Source organism: Dipodomys ordii, unplaced genomic scaffold (genome assembly GCF_000151885.1).
Source record: "Dipodomys ordii isolate 6190 unplaced genomic scaffold, Dord_2.0 Scaffold70, whole genome shotgun sequence".
Classification (NCBI taxonomy): domain Eukaryota; kingdom Metazoa; phylum Chordata; class Mammalia; order Rodentia; family Heteromyidae; genus Dipodomys; species Dipodomys ordii.
The window spans coordinates 5890084-5905110 of NW_012267286.1; the positions used below are offsets into that span (position 1 = coordinate 5890084).

The window sequence follows — 15027 nt, forward strand, 5'->3', positions numbered from 1 at the left end:
CAGAAAAGGAGAGGAAGAGAGAAAAATTTTACAACATTATAAAAGACATAGAATGTACATTAGCCACATCATTTCTGAAGATTTAAATAGATCTCCCAGGTTCCCATGGCTTCAGATTCCACCACCACCTGAGGTGTTACACAAATTCCGTGGCAGGAGTTACCACGTGTCTGTAGCAGGGGCCCTGGGTTCCACAAATACCTACTTGGCCACTGGGTGAACAGCGATTCCTCGTGGCTGAGAGATGTTCTCCTTAATGATTGGTTGACGATGTTTACCACTTAGATCACTCCCTTCAATGACAGATTTCCTGAAATGTAGGTCATACAAGAATGTTTTGTTCTATCATCTTTACTTTTCGAACAAAAGCATCCTCATTCATGATATGCTATCTCTTAAACATATACACATATATACAGTACAAAATTAGCACCCACAAGCCCCCTCTGATTTAAGACACCATCTTGGAACTAACTTCCTGATACCTGTCTGAGAAATAAGAGAAAGTAAAAAGATGCTGGGACAGGGGCCTGGCAGGGATAACAACAGGATAAATGCCCTCAAGTCTCTTGCAGAAGCAACGGAAGCCAGAAGCAAGAGAGTTGTCAGGCCCCTGGACAGAGAACCAGGAGGAGGGGACAAACCAGCATAGGACAGCAAGTGGAAGTTTATGATTTTCATCCATCTCTCTCTTTGTGTATGTTGGGGAGAGGGGCTGGGAGTAGGAACTGGGATTTTGAACTCAGGGTCTTGTGCCTGCTCAGCAAGTGCTCTACCATCTTGAATCACACTTCCAGACCTTTCTGCTTTATTTTTGCAGATTATGTTGTGGACTTTTTGCCTGGTAGGTTTGGAACTCCAATCTCTGTATCCCAAGTAACTGGGATGACAGGCACAATCCATTGAGCCTGGTTTTGCCCATCTGATTCTAAGATGGTTGAGAATACAGTGGCTTCACTGACTACCCTGGAATCTTGTGCCCATTTTCCCCCAGTAGGAAGGAAGAAGTTCTGAGTCTACTTGCTGGGCCTGGGGGAATAAAACCATCAGCTCCATTTTCACATCCTCTATAAATTCTACTTGGAGGCTAGGAATGTGGTTTATTGGTAGAGTGCTTGCCTAGCATGCATGAAGCCCTGGGTTGGATTCCTCAGTACCACATAAACACAAAAAGCCAGAAGTGGCGCTATGGCTCAAGTGGTAGAGTGCTAGCCTTGAGCAAAAGAAGTTCAGGAACAGTGCCCGGGCCCTGAGTTCAAACCCCAGGACTGGCAAAATAAATAAATAAATCTACTTGGAGAAGGATTGGGTGATGAGAATTATTGAGCCCCGTGAGACACTCCCCGAATAATCCACTTCTATTTGGTTCAACCAAAAAGTGAAGTTCAAACTTACAGTGTAGGGAGCTTTAAGAAAGCAAAGAGTGGCACAAGTAGGCTCACCTCAACTCTAGTGTACTCCTTAATTGAAGGGAGCATCTCTTTGTATTCATTGGGAGCTTTCAAGGGAGACTACCACCCTACTTTCAGAGTGAGAGCTGCCCAACAAGATCCTCCAGAGAATGCTTTTTCAAAAAAAATCTTATGGTAGTTTTTGCTACTCACCCCCAAACGGATAAACATATATTTCTACCTCCTTAATTTAATTAGCGTTAGTAACCAGTAATCCTTCATACTAAAGAATAATAGCATTGCATGGGGGATTAACAATTAGCTTCCTTCCTAGACCTTAGATGTTTGTTGAATCTGTCCCTTCCTAGGCCAGTAGAATATGACCAACTCTGTTATCATGTCATCAAATACCATGACACTGCAATCTCAATTATTTAAATCCAATTTCTAGCTAATATCAAGGTTTTCCAACTGTAAACATCTCATTGCTAGACAAATGAAAGGTTTACATTTGGCAGCTGTCTTCAGAGGTTAGAGGACTTAAAAGGGCTTGTGATTACTGAAGTCAATGAGGGAGAAAATTTGAGGTCTAATTTTGCAATATAGGGTTGTGTGGGCATACCTCTGTACTAGCTACCACCATACTAGTAATCAAATATTGCTAAATGACAGGACATGGAAAAATAGGTAAAAGGCCCATTGCTCTTAGAAGGCTCAAGAGTGTTAACACCTATTGTCATGATCAATGTTTACTCTCTGAAAACAACACACTAGCTATTATTATGAGCAGCTGACACTGAAAACATCCTTTCAAGTAGGTTCAGCATGGAGAAGGCTGTTTTTATTATTTTGATCATTATTACAGTTATGGTCAATTTAAATTTGTTCCATGAGACTCTAGGTTTGGCACATTTAAACCAACTCTGATTGGAAGAGAAAGTCCTCTCTATGATGATTTTTGCTAAGGATTCTTGCTAAGGATTGAGTTCAAGGCTTTATATATGCTAAATACATATCATCCTTTTGAGCAATAGCATAGTCCAACTTCTATGATCATCATTAAAAATGATCATCTTTGGACTCTGCTTCCAGATCTGATATACTTGAACGACTGGCTCTGGTCAAATTATTTCACTTTCTCTGATGATCAATTTTCTTCATCTTCAAACTGGAGATAAGAAAATACATCTCTCTGAAAATTAGCAGTCTTCTGGATGGAAAGCTTTACTCACGGTATCTAGTAAATTATAGCTATTCAATAAATGAATACCCAGATAGTAAAGGAATGAAGGCACAAATGATGTCAGACACAGAGGTGAAGACTGGGAGGGTCACTGGAGGTCAGCACAGGAAAAAAAAATTACAAAGAGCTTTATCTCAACAAATAAGCTGGGTGTGGTGGAAATCTGTGGCTCCAGCTGTGTGGGAAGCCAGCACTGTAGTGCCAGCCCATGCAAGTCTGGACAGAAACTTAAAGAAGACTGTATCAAACAGTCAATAATTTTAAACAAAAGAGGTTGAACGCATGTCTCAAGTAGCAGATCACTTGACGAGCAAGCTTGAGACTGAGTTCAAACTATTACCGCCAAAAAATGTGCATAGACCAATATATAGATGATCAAATAGCTAATAAGTGATAAACATAGATGATAGATAATAACTATAGATAATAGACTATAGATAGATGATATAAATAATAGCTGTGAAATACAGGTAATAAATGATAAATATAGATAATAGGTGATAGATAAGTGATACCTATATAGAGATAATGATAATAGATGATAGATATAGATGAAAGAGGTGATAGATGGATAAAAGATTGATGACAGATGATAGATACGGACAGATGATAGATACAGATAATAGATGAAAGGTAGAGAGATGAAAAATGTTCACCTTGGATATGGAGGTGCCATTTATTGATGATTGCATACCACATACTTCTCACTTATTTTTTACTTACTTTTGTCAGTCGTGAGGCTTGAACTCAGGATCAGAGTGCTGTCTTTTACTCAAGGCTAGTGTGCTACCACTCTGAGCCATGATGCTACTTCCTGTTTTTTAGTGGTTAATTGGAGATAAGAGTCTCATGGGGACTTTTCTGCCCAGGCTGGCTTTGAACCTCTATCGTCAGTTCTCAGCCTCCTGCGTAGCTCGGTTTACAGGCCTGAGCCACCAGTGAGTGGCGTCACTTATTTTTAAGACCTTGTTTTCCCTCAGTAATACAAACGCATAGAGGTTTTCTGGGATACAGAAAGCTCATAGCAAGCATATAAACCCATTCCCTGGGGCTTTCCTCTCTGGGCTGGAATTGCTGCTTCATGCAGTTCACTCACTCTTTGTTTCTTCACACATGGTGCACAGCTACCATTTCACATCATGGCTTCCGTTCCTGGAGCACATAGCACCTCTGATGTATCTGGTGAGGGACCATGGCCGACAACCTCTCTCACAGAAGGAAGGAAGCGAGCTCTTTTCAGCACCTCAGTGAGGCAACTATTTCTTCACTAGCTTTTCTCCAACCCTTTCCTGTTCTGTCCCCATGGTGACACAGGCCACCTGGACACCAAGAGCAGCAGCCATTCCTGCAGCCCCCAGTCTAGCATACCCAGAGTACAGAAACACCCGGACTGCACTCTAGTTCTATGGTTCCCAACCCAAAGAGAAGCCGATCCACCCCTCCAATCTCATAATCTGTCCTTCCCGCTCGAGTAACAGTCCCTCTCTCTCCTTCAAGTCTGCTTCTCTGAGCCAGCACGTCCAGTGGTGTGACCTGGAATAACTCATCCCTTCTGAACCCTGTAAAAGTTGGGGGTTGGGCAGGCTCACCCAGCCATCCTTTTCAGAATGGACACCTTCCAATTGATAGCTACCTGCACAGACTTACAATATTTCTTCTACCTATGAACAGTCCAAGCATTTGTTTGGCTGGGGAAATAATGCTTTGTCTTTCCAGTTAAACTGTGTGCTGGCTGCAAAGCTGGATAGTATCTCATGTTCCTTTGTCTCTCTCAGAAAACCTAGGAGAGCGGTTGACCCATAGCAGAGATTTGAAGGATGCATACTATGGTACTCACATTTCAGGTTTCTCTGTTAACAAAGCCTGAACAGCAAAAGCACAAGGCTACTTTTTTAGTCCTGGAAATCTTTCCATAGCAGTTAGTTCAGTCTTGAAAGGAGTAACGGGCTTGCTGGAGGGCAGGGTGTGAGGGAATATAGATAGTAACATAGCCCCTTTCCACCATTCAGCAAGCCCCCAGCAACACCGGAAGAGGAAACCAGTGGTGTTATCTATTTCCTCTCTTCCTTCCCCTGAGGCTTCAAACCCAAGCAGGAAACATACCCTCTGTCCGTCCAGTAGATTCGACGGCCAATCCAGTCCACAGCAAGACCTTCAGGCATGTCTATTCCTTCCTGGATGAGCCTCTCTCGCTGAGAACCATCCATGCGAGCTCTCTCTATCCATTTCAGGGCTGTGTGGGCAAAATAGAGCTGCAGAAGAGAACAGAGGCATGACTGGTCTGCGCTTAGAAATGAATGTGGAAGTGAGAGAAGGGATGGGTTAGGAGCGATGTGGTCAGACACCTTGTATTCACATACTGTGTGGTAGAATGGGAACTCCTTTGTACACTACTTAAAGATAGTAAAAAAGTAAAAAAGGGAAATGAACGTGGAACATATCTAAAGAAGATGAAGGGGGCCTCGGGTCATCCAGGGTATCTGTGGAGAGCTTGGTTCTGAAGTTCAACACATCTACGATGAACCCCAATGGTTTTTCTTTCTGGTGTGTGGAGCTATAAACAAGTTTTCTTTTCTTTTTCTTTTTAGTTTTTGGTTATGCATGGGACTTGAACTTGGAGCTTGGGTACTGTCCCTGAGCTCTTTTGTTCAAGGCTAGCACTCTACCACTTTAAGCCACAGTGCCGCTTCCAGTTTTCTGGTGGTTAATTGGAGGTTAGAGTCTCGCAGAATTTCCTGCTCTGGTTGACTTTGAACTGCAATCTTCAGAACTCAGCCTCCTGAGTAGCCAGGATTACAGAAGTGAGCCACAGAAGTGAGTCTGGCTAGTTTTTCTTAGTCTTACAGAATCTTAGTGTCCTACTTGGCCAAATGGGGATAATAGAATAGCTTATTAAGTTACATGAGGTATAGATAGATATACATAGGCGTAAATCCTTAGTGTCTGCACATATTTCTACCGGCAATTTATTATTCTTTCCCCATTGATCCATGACATAGCCTTTGTTCTTGAACTTTAGTAGCTACTATAGCCTGAAAGGAAGGAAGTCATGATTTGATAAGGGGTATCAGCTGAGCAAGCTTCAAGCACTCACTCAGTAGCATATTACTTTAGGGCAGGTCAGAGGACATGGGTTCCATTCCTAAATTTGCCACATATTTGTTTCACTGTCCTGGCCAAGGCCTTGAACTTCAGTTTTCCTGACTACAGAACTTAGAACATACATTCATTGAAGTCGATTTTGTCTCTAACTTTACATAATTTCCCTTTTTGTGTGCACCAGTACTGGGCTTGAACTCAGGGCCTGAGACACTGTCCCTTTTTGCTCAAAGCTGATAGTGCTCTACCACTTGAGTCATACCTCCAGTTTTAGTTTTTTGATGGTTAATTGGAGATGTGTCACAGACTTTCCTTCCCAGGCCGGCTTCAACCTGAAATGATCTTGGCCTCCTGAGTAGCTAGTGAGCCACCAGTGCTTCATAATTTCTTTCTCTTCTCTTCTCTTCCATTCTTTTTTTCTCTCTTTCTTTCTTGCAGCTGTAGAGCTTGACCTCATGGCCCGGGCACTGTCGCTGAGCCTCTTTGTGCTCAAAGCTAGCGCTCTACCACTTGAGCCACAGTGCCACTTCTGGTTTTTGAGTGGATTATTGGAGATAAGAGTATCAAGGGGACTCTTCTGCGTGGGCTGGCTTTGAACCACAATCCTCAGATTTCAGCCTCCTGAATAGTTAGGAGTACAGGTGTGAGGCACCAGCACCTGGCTGATAGTTTCATTTTAGTTTGTCCATGTTGTCCAACTTTGCAGGTTCAAGGTTCTTTTTCAGTTAGTACACAAGCTATTAAAAGATTCCTGAATTTCATGAGAATGTTTGAATATCATATATATGATATATATGTGTGTGTGTGTATATATATATATATAACATGTATTTATATTGTGTGTGTGTGTGTGTGTATACCAGTATTGAGGTTTGAACTTAGGGCCTAGCACTCTAGCTTTTTCTGCCCAAAGCTGGCACTCTACCACTTTAGCCACACCTTTACTTGTAGCTTTTCCAGTGGTTAATTGGAGATAATGGTCTTCCTAGACATTTCTTCTTGGGCTGGCTTTGAATCATGATCCTCAGATCTCTCCCTCCTGGGAAACTGGGATTACAGAAATAAGCCTTGGGCATCCAACAAGATATAATATTTGACACCAACTACTGACCCATATTTGATTTGCCTTGAATCTCAATCTCCCATCCCTCTCACTCCCATCAAACTATCAAAAACCTATTTGTGGACTCCTTGTATGTGCTTGGCACTGGTGCTCATTGGAGCTCAAAAGATGCCCCAAAGTCTACATTTAACTTGCTCTGCATGTAAGCATTCTGGGCTTAGAGGATATTCATTTGCAAACATAAATACATCCTGCATTCTGTCCTGACAGCATACACATCTGTTCAGCCTACCTTGTTCTCCACTGGGTCATAATCGAGGGCGAAAACTGTCCCCACTTGCTGGCTGAGCAGGGTTCCATAATCTGTTCCGTCAAAGTGCATGCGTCGAATATCTTGAGAATTGGCAAACAGCAAAACTGGTGGTGGTCCTGTTAACAAAATGGCAAACACGGCTTATTTACCACCTGCTTTAGGAGCCACGAAGCATTCCTGACTTCCTTATTGTACCTTCTTTAATTTCTGCAGTATTCATATAGTTAGCTTCCCACCAGTGTGCTGCAGGCAAAGATAGGCAAGAAGACTTCCTCTCCCAAGATATCACACACTGCCAGGATTTCACCAAGGATCCTTATCTTTCTAGGTATCTGCCTTTAAAACACAAATTACTTACATACTTCATTCAATGTTCCAGACCAGAGCCAAATGAGACAAATATTGGGTCTATACACAACAACAACAACTTCTTGTTCTTGTTCTTCTTGTTCTTCTTGTTATTCCTCCTCCTCCTCCTCCTCCTCCTCCTCCTCCTCTTGCTTCTTCTTGGCTTGAACTCAGAACCTCATGCTTTTGCTTGGCTTTTTCACTCTAGGCTAGCACTTTTCCACTTAAGGAACATCTCCACTTCCAACTTCCTGGTGGTTACCTGGAGATAAGAGTCTCACAGACTTTTCTGCCCATGCTGGTTTCAAATCTGGATCATCAGATCTCAGCTTCCTGTGTAACTAGGATTACAGACATGGACTTTTTTTCTCTTCTCTTCTTTTCTTCTTTCCTTCCTTCGATCCTTCCTTCTTTTTCTTTTCTTTTCTTTCTTTCTTTCTTTTTTTTTTGGTGGGGGAGGAGCCAGTTCCAGGTATTGAACTCAGGGCCAAGGCACTGAACTTGAGCTTTTATGCTTAAGACTAGTGCTCTACTACTTGAGCCACAGCTCTGCTTCCAGCTTTTTTTTTTTTTTTGGTCCAGTCATGGGGCCTGAACTCTGGGCCTGGGCACTGTCCCTTAGCTCTTCAGCTCAAGGCTAGTGCTCTACCACTTGAGCCACAGCGCCACTTCTGGCTTTTTTCTTTTTGCTTAGGTGGTGCTGAGGAATCGAACCCAGGGCCTCTACCACTGAGCCACCTTCCCAGCCCTGCTTCCAGCTTTTTTTTATGAGGTAATTGGAGATAATAGTCTTACATGCTTTCCTGCCAGGGCTTGCTTCAAACTGCATCCTTAGTTCTCAGCCTCCTGAGTAGCTAGGATTACAGGCGTGAGCCACCAGTACCTGCCTATGACTTTTTTACCTATTGAATACACCATTCCTGACATGATGAAAAAATCTTTCCTGATGTCAGTTAACTCAGAAATATCCTTAAATATATCATTTATTTCTAAGTAATAATAAAAACATTATTATTTTGGTCCTTATTACTTACTTATAGTAACAGGATTTATTTTTCATTTCCAAACCTAAAAGAGAAGCCCCCCAAAACAAGAATTTCCATCAAGATGCCCAAAACAATTCAACCCTGCATCTTTCTATGTGAAATGTGACCTTCCTGTCATCTTTGTGCAAGTCAGACAATCTCGGCACTAACCTGAAGCTGTGCAGCTTCTTTGGTCCAGCTGTAGATTATACCCAGGAAAGCATCCACATTCCCAGGATCTTGGGCTGAGAGGGATGCAGAGTTGGCTGCATCCACCATTGTCAGGTGATGAACAGCCTACAAAACAAACAGTTGCTTCGTCATAATATGATGTCATCCAAAATAGAATACATTTGCATCAAAGCGCTGGGGTGCTGACTTTTAAAATTATTGCTATGGTTGTTTGCTCCACTGGAATCAAGTTTAGTTTTCAGAAATTAGAGCAACCTCTATAACCCAACCTATGCATGTTAACCCTTCACATTCCAGTGGTCCTTTTCCTAGTGTGTCCTCCCAAACTAAAGATCAAGTGCAAAGAAAGAAATATGTTTTGGTAAGTAGCTGTTTCCTCTAGTAAGACATTTTTGCCTTTCTCCCTTTTTTGATCTCTTGACATTTTTCCCTGCTGTTCAGACACTGGTGTTTGAACTCAGGGCATAAGTACTGTTCCTGACCTTTTTTGCTCAAGGCAAGCACTCTACCACTTGAGTCATATGTCCACTTTTGGTTTTGAGGTGGTTAATTGGAGATAAGAGCCTCTTGGATTTGTCTGACTGGGCTGGCTTTGAACCATGATCCTCAGATCTCAACCTCCAGAGTAGCTAGGATTACAGGTATGAGCCACTAATGCCAAGTTCTCTTGATTTGTTTTGCCTTATTTATTTACTTTAGTATAACTTTTTAAGACCTTAATTGGGTTTGTTTTCAATTTTAGACTCAGGTAACACTTCATTCTGTACAATAAAAAGGGATCCCTTCTATTTCATTTTTTAAAATTCAAAACTCATAAAGCAACATGAAACTCTTCTGCTAATTTGGAGTGGTATCCTATATCTATATTCTTCAGTAACTTATGAAGATAAGAATACTAAGTTGAAGCAAAAGGCTAAATGTTCTGTATCTACGATTTTGTTCAATCCAGAAGGCAAATACTCCTACAGATGAGAAAAGAGAGACAAAGAGATGCCAATTACTAGTTCTAATCATGCTGCTAGTAGTTAGCATTGATAACTCAAGGCTATCTAACTTTTGAAAATCAAAGGCTCAATTTAAATCTACAAGTTAATCTATTGCATATTACAGTTTGTAATATTAGAAAATGTACTCTCCTTTGACAATAAGATTAACCTTTTCTATTTATACAATTCCTATTCTCTTTTAAATTAATCATTATGTAGTTGAACAAAGGAGTTTCAATTCAACTTATCAGTTTATAAGTACAATGCATCTTGATCAACTTTTTAAATTTTTAAATTGTTATTATAAAGGTGATGTACAGAGGAGTTATAGTTACTTAAGTTAGGTAATGAGAGCATTTCTTTTTGGACAATCACTGCTTTGATTAACTTTTTAAAATTAATTTTATTGTCAAGGTGATGTACAGAATGGTTACAGTTACATATGTAAGGTAATGAGTACATTTCCTGATGAACATTGTCTTGATTAACTTTTAAGGTCACTTAAAAACCTTTATTCCAGACATGTACTAGTTATTGCAAATAAGGGAAATCATGGGACCGATGTTTCTTTGGGCCTGGCTTACTTCACTTGATATAATTTTTCCAAGTCTTTCCATTTCCTAACAAATGGGGCAATGTCATTTTTTCTGATGGAGGCATAGAATTCCATTATGTAAATATACCATATTTCCTTGATCCATTCATCTACGGAGGGGAATCTGGTTGGAAAAGGTCAGATAAGATGATGTTAAGCAAAATGAACCCCAAGATAAGGACACAAGTGGAATTTTCTTTCTGGCTATTGCTTCTAATGTATTTATAAGTTTTTTTTTTTTGTTGTTGTTGCTTTGTATGTCCCTCCCCCATGGTATAACCCCTGTTTTCACTGTTTGATGTTGGTATAATTTGGGGAAGGGAAGGGAAAAAACAAATTGTTTAAACAGGGATACAGGTTGACTCATTGCAACAATGAGATATAGAAGACATTATGTCGAAAAATGAACTTTACACTTTAGGCTAGAGGGGTGGAGATGGGAGGGAAGGGATGGTAGGGGAAAAACAAAGGAAGAGACAACATTGCTTGATAAGAAATGTACTCATTACCTTGCTCATGTAACTGTAATCTCTCCTCTGTACAGTATCTCACAATAATAAAACTTATTTTAAAAAAAAAGAACAACTTTTTTTTTCCAGACAGAAAGCCAGCTGACTCACCACTGCATGATTTTCCATCTGTCTGAAGTGTTGAGCCTTCAGGACAGAAGCACCGGGGGCCGTCTGGCGTCAGAACACAGCCATGGCTACATTCACTTGCGTTGCTTGGACAGGAAACAAATTCTAGTTAATGAAGAAACAAAGTTTAGTGTAAAATCAAGTTTATGGGAATTCATTACAAGCAGTTGCTAATAAAAAGTACTATTTGCTAGTGGCTCAAGTAGGTAAATCCTAGCTACTCAGGAGGCTGAGATCTGAGGATCATATTTCAAAGCCAACTCAGGAAGGAAATTCCATGAGATTTTTATTAACAACTAACTAGGAAAAGCCACAGTGTAGGGATAGCTCAAGCAGTAGAGAGACAGACTTAAGCAAAAAATGCTAAGAGATAGGATCCAGGCTCTTTATCAGCACACACACACACACACACACACACACACACAGGTGCTATGCTATCCATACAAATTAGGATACATGTCTATAGTCTGAATATTCAACAGGCTAAGACAGGAGTATCTCAAGTTCAAGACAAGATTAGGCTATGTAGAAAGATCTGTCTAATCGAAAACATGCTATCCTACAAAAAGGATGTTAAAGATTAAACATTTATGCAATGCCTTAATATCTGGAATGTAAAACAACAACAACAACAAAAAACGGGCAAAAAAAATCATGGCTATAAATTCTCATTACTCAAGAGGCTGAGATCTGAGGATCTCGGTTCAAAGCCAGACTGAGGATACAAATGACTTTTATCTCTAATTAACGAGCAAAAATCTAGAAGTAGAACTGTAGCTCAGTTGGTAGAGCTTCAGTCCATGAGTAGAAACTGGATTGAGAGCTGGAGGCCCAAGTGCAAACTCCAGAAACAACACACACACACACACACACACACACACACACACACACACACACACACACATACATATACACACACACTCACAGAGTCACAAACACAAATTTTAATCTAAAAATATTAAATAGTTCGGATTTTGGAAGGAGTTTCATTTTAGTGTCTTTTATCTCAAATAAGTAAGTCATCAAAATAAGTCATCAAAATTCCAAACTGTTTTAAATGCAACTGCACCAAATGATTCTCAAGTTCATCTGGAAAAGAAATTACATGTATAAGAAAAACTAAAGCTATTTGTTCATGTGGGTAATTAGAAAGAGATGCTCTTAACAAAGTCCAAAATGTGTGGTAAATATATTATAAATAAGTGATCATAAATATACATAAAGTACAATCATTAAAACACTGGAGACACCCGGTGCTGGTGGCTCATGACTGTGATCCTAGCTCCTAGGAGACTGAGATCTGAACTTGGCCATTCAGAGCCAGTCCAGGAGAAAAAGTCCCTGTGAGACTCTTATCTCCAATAAATCACTCAAAAACCAGAAGTGGTGCTGTGGCTCAAAGTAGTAGAGTGCTAGCCTTGAGCAAAAGAGCTCAGGGATAGCATCTAGGCCCTGGGTTCAAGTCCCATGACTAGAAACACACACACACACACACACACACACACACACACACACACACACCAACAGTGGAGAATGAGTATAGCAACAGAGAGAAAATAATAGGACAGGAAAGAACTTCAGCTTAAGAAACAACTCAAGTACAAATGAGAATGTATGATGTAAGGTATGTAAGGTGATATTTGACATTTTTAAATTGCTTTTCACTAGGTCTGTGGTAGAGTCCAGTTCTCCATATTTTTTAAAGCAAAACAAAGGTAAACACCAAGAAAATATCAACTCTCACTCCTAACTGAAGTCCACCAACTTAGATCATAGTCACCTTAGAAACAGGACTGAAAATAAAAATAAAACACAATGAATAGTTGTCACTGTGACTTACGGTGACACCGTTTCCCATCCGGAAGAAGGACAAAGCCAGCAGGGCACGTGCAATAATAGGATCCAGGGATGTTTTCACATCCAAGAGTACAGCCATGACTCCAAAGGGCACATTCGTTGACATCTGCACAAGGACCGTAGAAGAGCAGAGTCAGATGGTCAATGGTTAATGATGAATATAAAAGGCAGTATCGCTATCAGCACTGGGTAGGGTAGCTCTGCTTGTATGTATGGGAGCTGATGTTGAGAAGGTTGTTTTTTGTTTTTTGTTTTCCCAGTACTCAGGAAGGATGGCATTCATTACATGACCATGGAAGCCATTTCTTTTTCATCACAGTTTCTACAGCTCTTTCATGGATTTGCATACAAGAATTACCTTTTGTTTTGGGTCCAGTCATGGGGCCTGAACTCTGGGCCTGGGCGCTGTCCCTCAGCTCTTCAGCTCAAGGTTAGCACTCTACCACTTGAACCACAGCACCACTTCCAGCTTTTTTTTTTCTGTTTATGTGGTGCTGAGGAATCAAACCCAGGGCCTCATGCATGCAAGGCAAGCGCTCTACCACTGAGCCACATTCCCAGCCCAAGAATTACCTTTTGATATGGCCACCCTATATCCTTAGAAAAGACATAGGATCCCATTTAAGTTAGGGACTATTGGATGTTCCTAATAAGTTGGTGGCATTACCTGTTCTTCTAAAACTAAATGTAGACATATTTCCCCAGCAGCTTTGCTGTGGCTGAAGTGCCAGAACCAGAAGCAGCTCACTGCCCGCACTGGCCCTGAGGAAGCACGGGGCTATCATTCATACCCAGATGCTAGATTTACGGGTATTTGTGACTCACCCTATTTCTGCCGCATTCATTTATCACAAAACCACTGCACCTTCTAGGAAAACATTTGCCACATTTCTCCCAGGTTCATTCAACCAAACCTAAATAAGCAGTCCGACTGACATTTCCCCAGGATTCAGACAGTCTTACAGGGTGAGATGTGAGAATCCCAGAGAACCCAACCATAACTATGGAACTACGCTGCTAACAGGAAAGTTGCCTGTCCTGATTTGCACAGTCAAATGAAAGAGAAAAAAAATCCCTAGAGCACAATCTGAGAATTCTTGAACATATCCATTCTTAAACAGCTTATGAAAGTGTTTGACCTGAGACTCCAAAATAGAAAAAGATCTGAGACTTTGAAAACACAAAGGGGTGGGGGTGAGGGCCAAACAGTGCTCTTCTGGGAAAGGAATTAAAAATAAGGGAAGGGGGCTGGGAAGGTGGCTCAGTGGTAGAGTACTTGAATGCATGAAGCCCAGGGTTCGGTTCCTAAGCACCACTTAAGCAGAAAAAGCCAGAAGTGGCGCTGTGGCTCAAGTGCTAGAGCACTAGCCTTGAGCTGAAGAGCTGAGGGACAGCGCCCAGGCCCAGAGTTCAGGCCCCATGACCAACACAAAAATCAATCAATCAATAAAATAAAATAAAAGAAGGGAAAGGTGAACTTGAAGCTGGTTCCATCTCAGGCCCTGCCCGGCCTCCTGAATAGCCCCTGGATAGGAGTAGGATTTCCAGGCTTTGCAGAACCGTGCATGTGTTACCTTCACAGTGCTTTCCATCTGGGCTTAAAGTATAGCCCTCCGCACATGCGCACAACTGGGACTTGGGGTCTCGTCCACACAGGCCCCGACTGCAGTTTCCTTTCTTCAGCTTGCAGAGTTTCTGCCCTGAAACAGAAGAGGTTTATTTGGAGTGAGTGGACATGTGTTCTCATAGCAGACAATGTTTGACCCCCACAGGGGGCTTAAGAAAGTCTATACTTCCCCTTGATGTCAACAGTAGTGGTGGTATCTTTTGCTGCAAAGAGCCAAAGCACATTCGTCTAGATTTCCTAGAATGAGGAAGGTGGTTGGTTCTCCCCTGGTGCCACTCCCAGAGCCCCCCTCAAGATAAAGAGCCCTAACCAACTAGAGATGGCATTCGTTAGACTGCAAACATTGAACGTCTACATAGTTATTTCATTCTGATTTTTGTGTACCAACAAAAAGCACATAGCCAGATGCTGGTAGCTCATTGTCTGTAATCCCAGCTACTTAGGAGGCTGAGGTCTGAGGATTAAGGTTGGAAGGCAGCCCAGTCAGGAAACTCAGGAAGACTCTTCTCTCCAACGAAGAAAGAGGAAGAAGGAGGAAGGAGGAGGTGGAGGGGGGAGGGAGGGAGGGAGGGAGGGAAGGAAGGAAGGAAGGAAGGAAGGAAGGAAGGAAGGAAGGAAGGAAGGAAGGAAGGAAGGAAGGAAGGAAGGAA

At 41.5% G+C, this 15027-nt stretch overlaps 1 protein-coding gene across 1 annotated transcript in view; it reads right to left on the reverse strand.

The window, feature by feature from the left end:
* The window catches only part of Egf (epidermal growth factor), a 66436-nt gene that overhangs the window by 26992 nt on the left and 24417 nt on the right, over positions 1-15027 (reverse strand). The window contains exons 6-12 of the mRNA XM_013023787.1: positions 14325-14450; positions 12734-12856; positions 10876-10998; positions 8654-8779; positions 7089-7225; positions 4738-4886; positions 206-310 (exon numbers count right to left, since the gene is read on the reverse strand). Of these exons, the coding sequence (XP_012879241.1) occupies positions 206-310; positions 4738-4886; positions 7089-7225; positions 8654-8779; positions 10876-10998; positions 12734-12856; positions 14325-14450 (889 nt within the window). The remainder of the gene's footprint in view (positions 1-205; positions 311-4737; positions 4887-7088; positions 7226-8653; positions 8780-10875; positions 10999-12733; positions 12857-14324; positions 14451-15027) is intronic.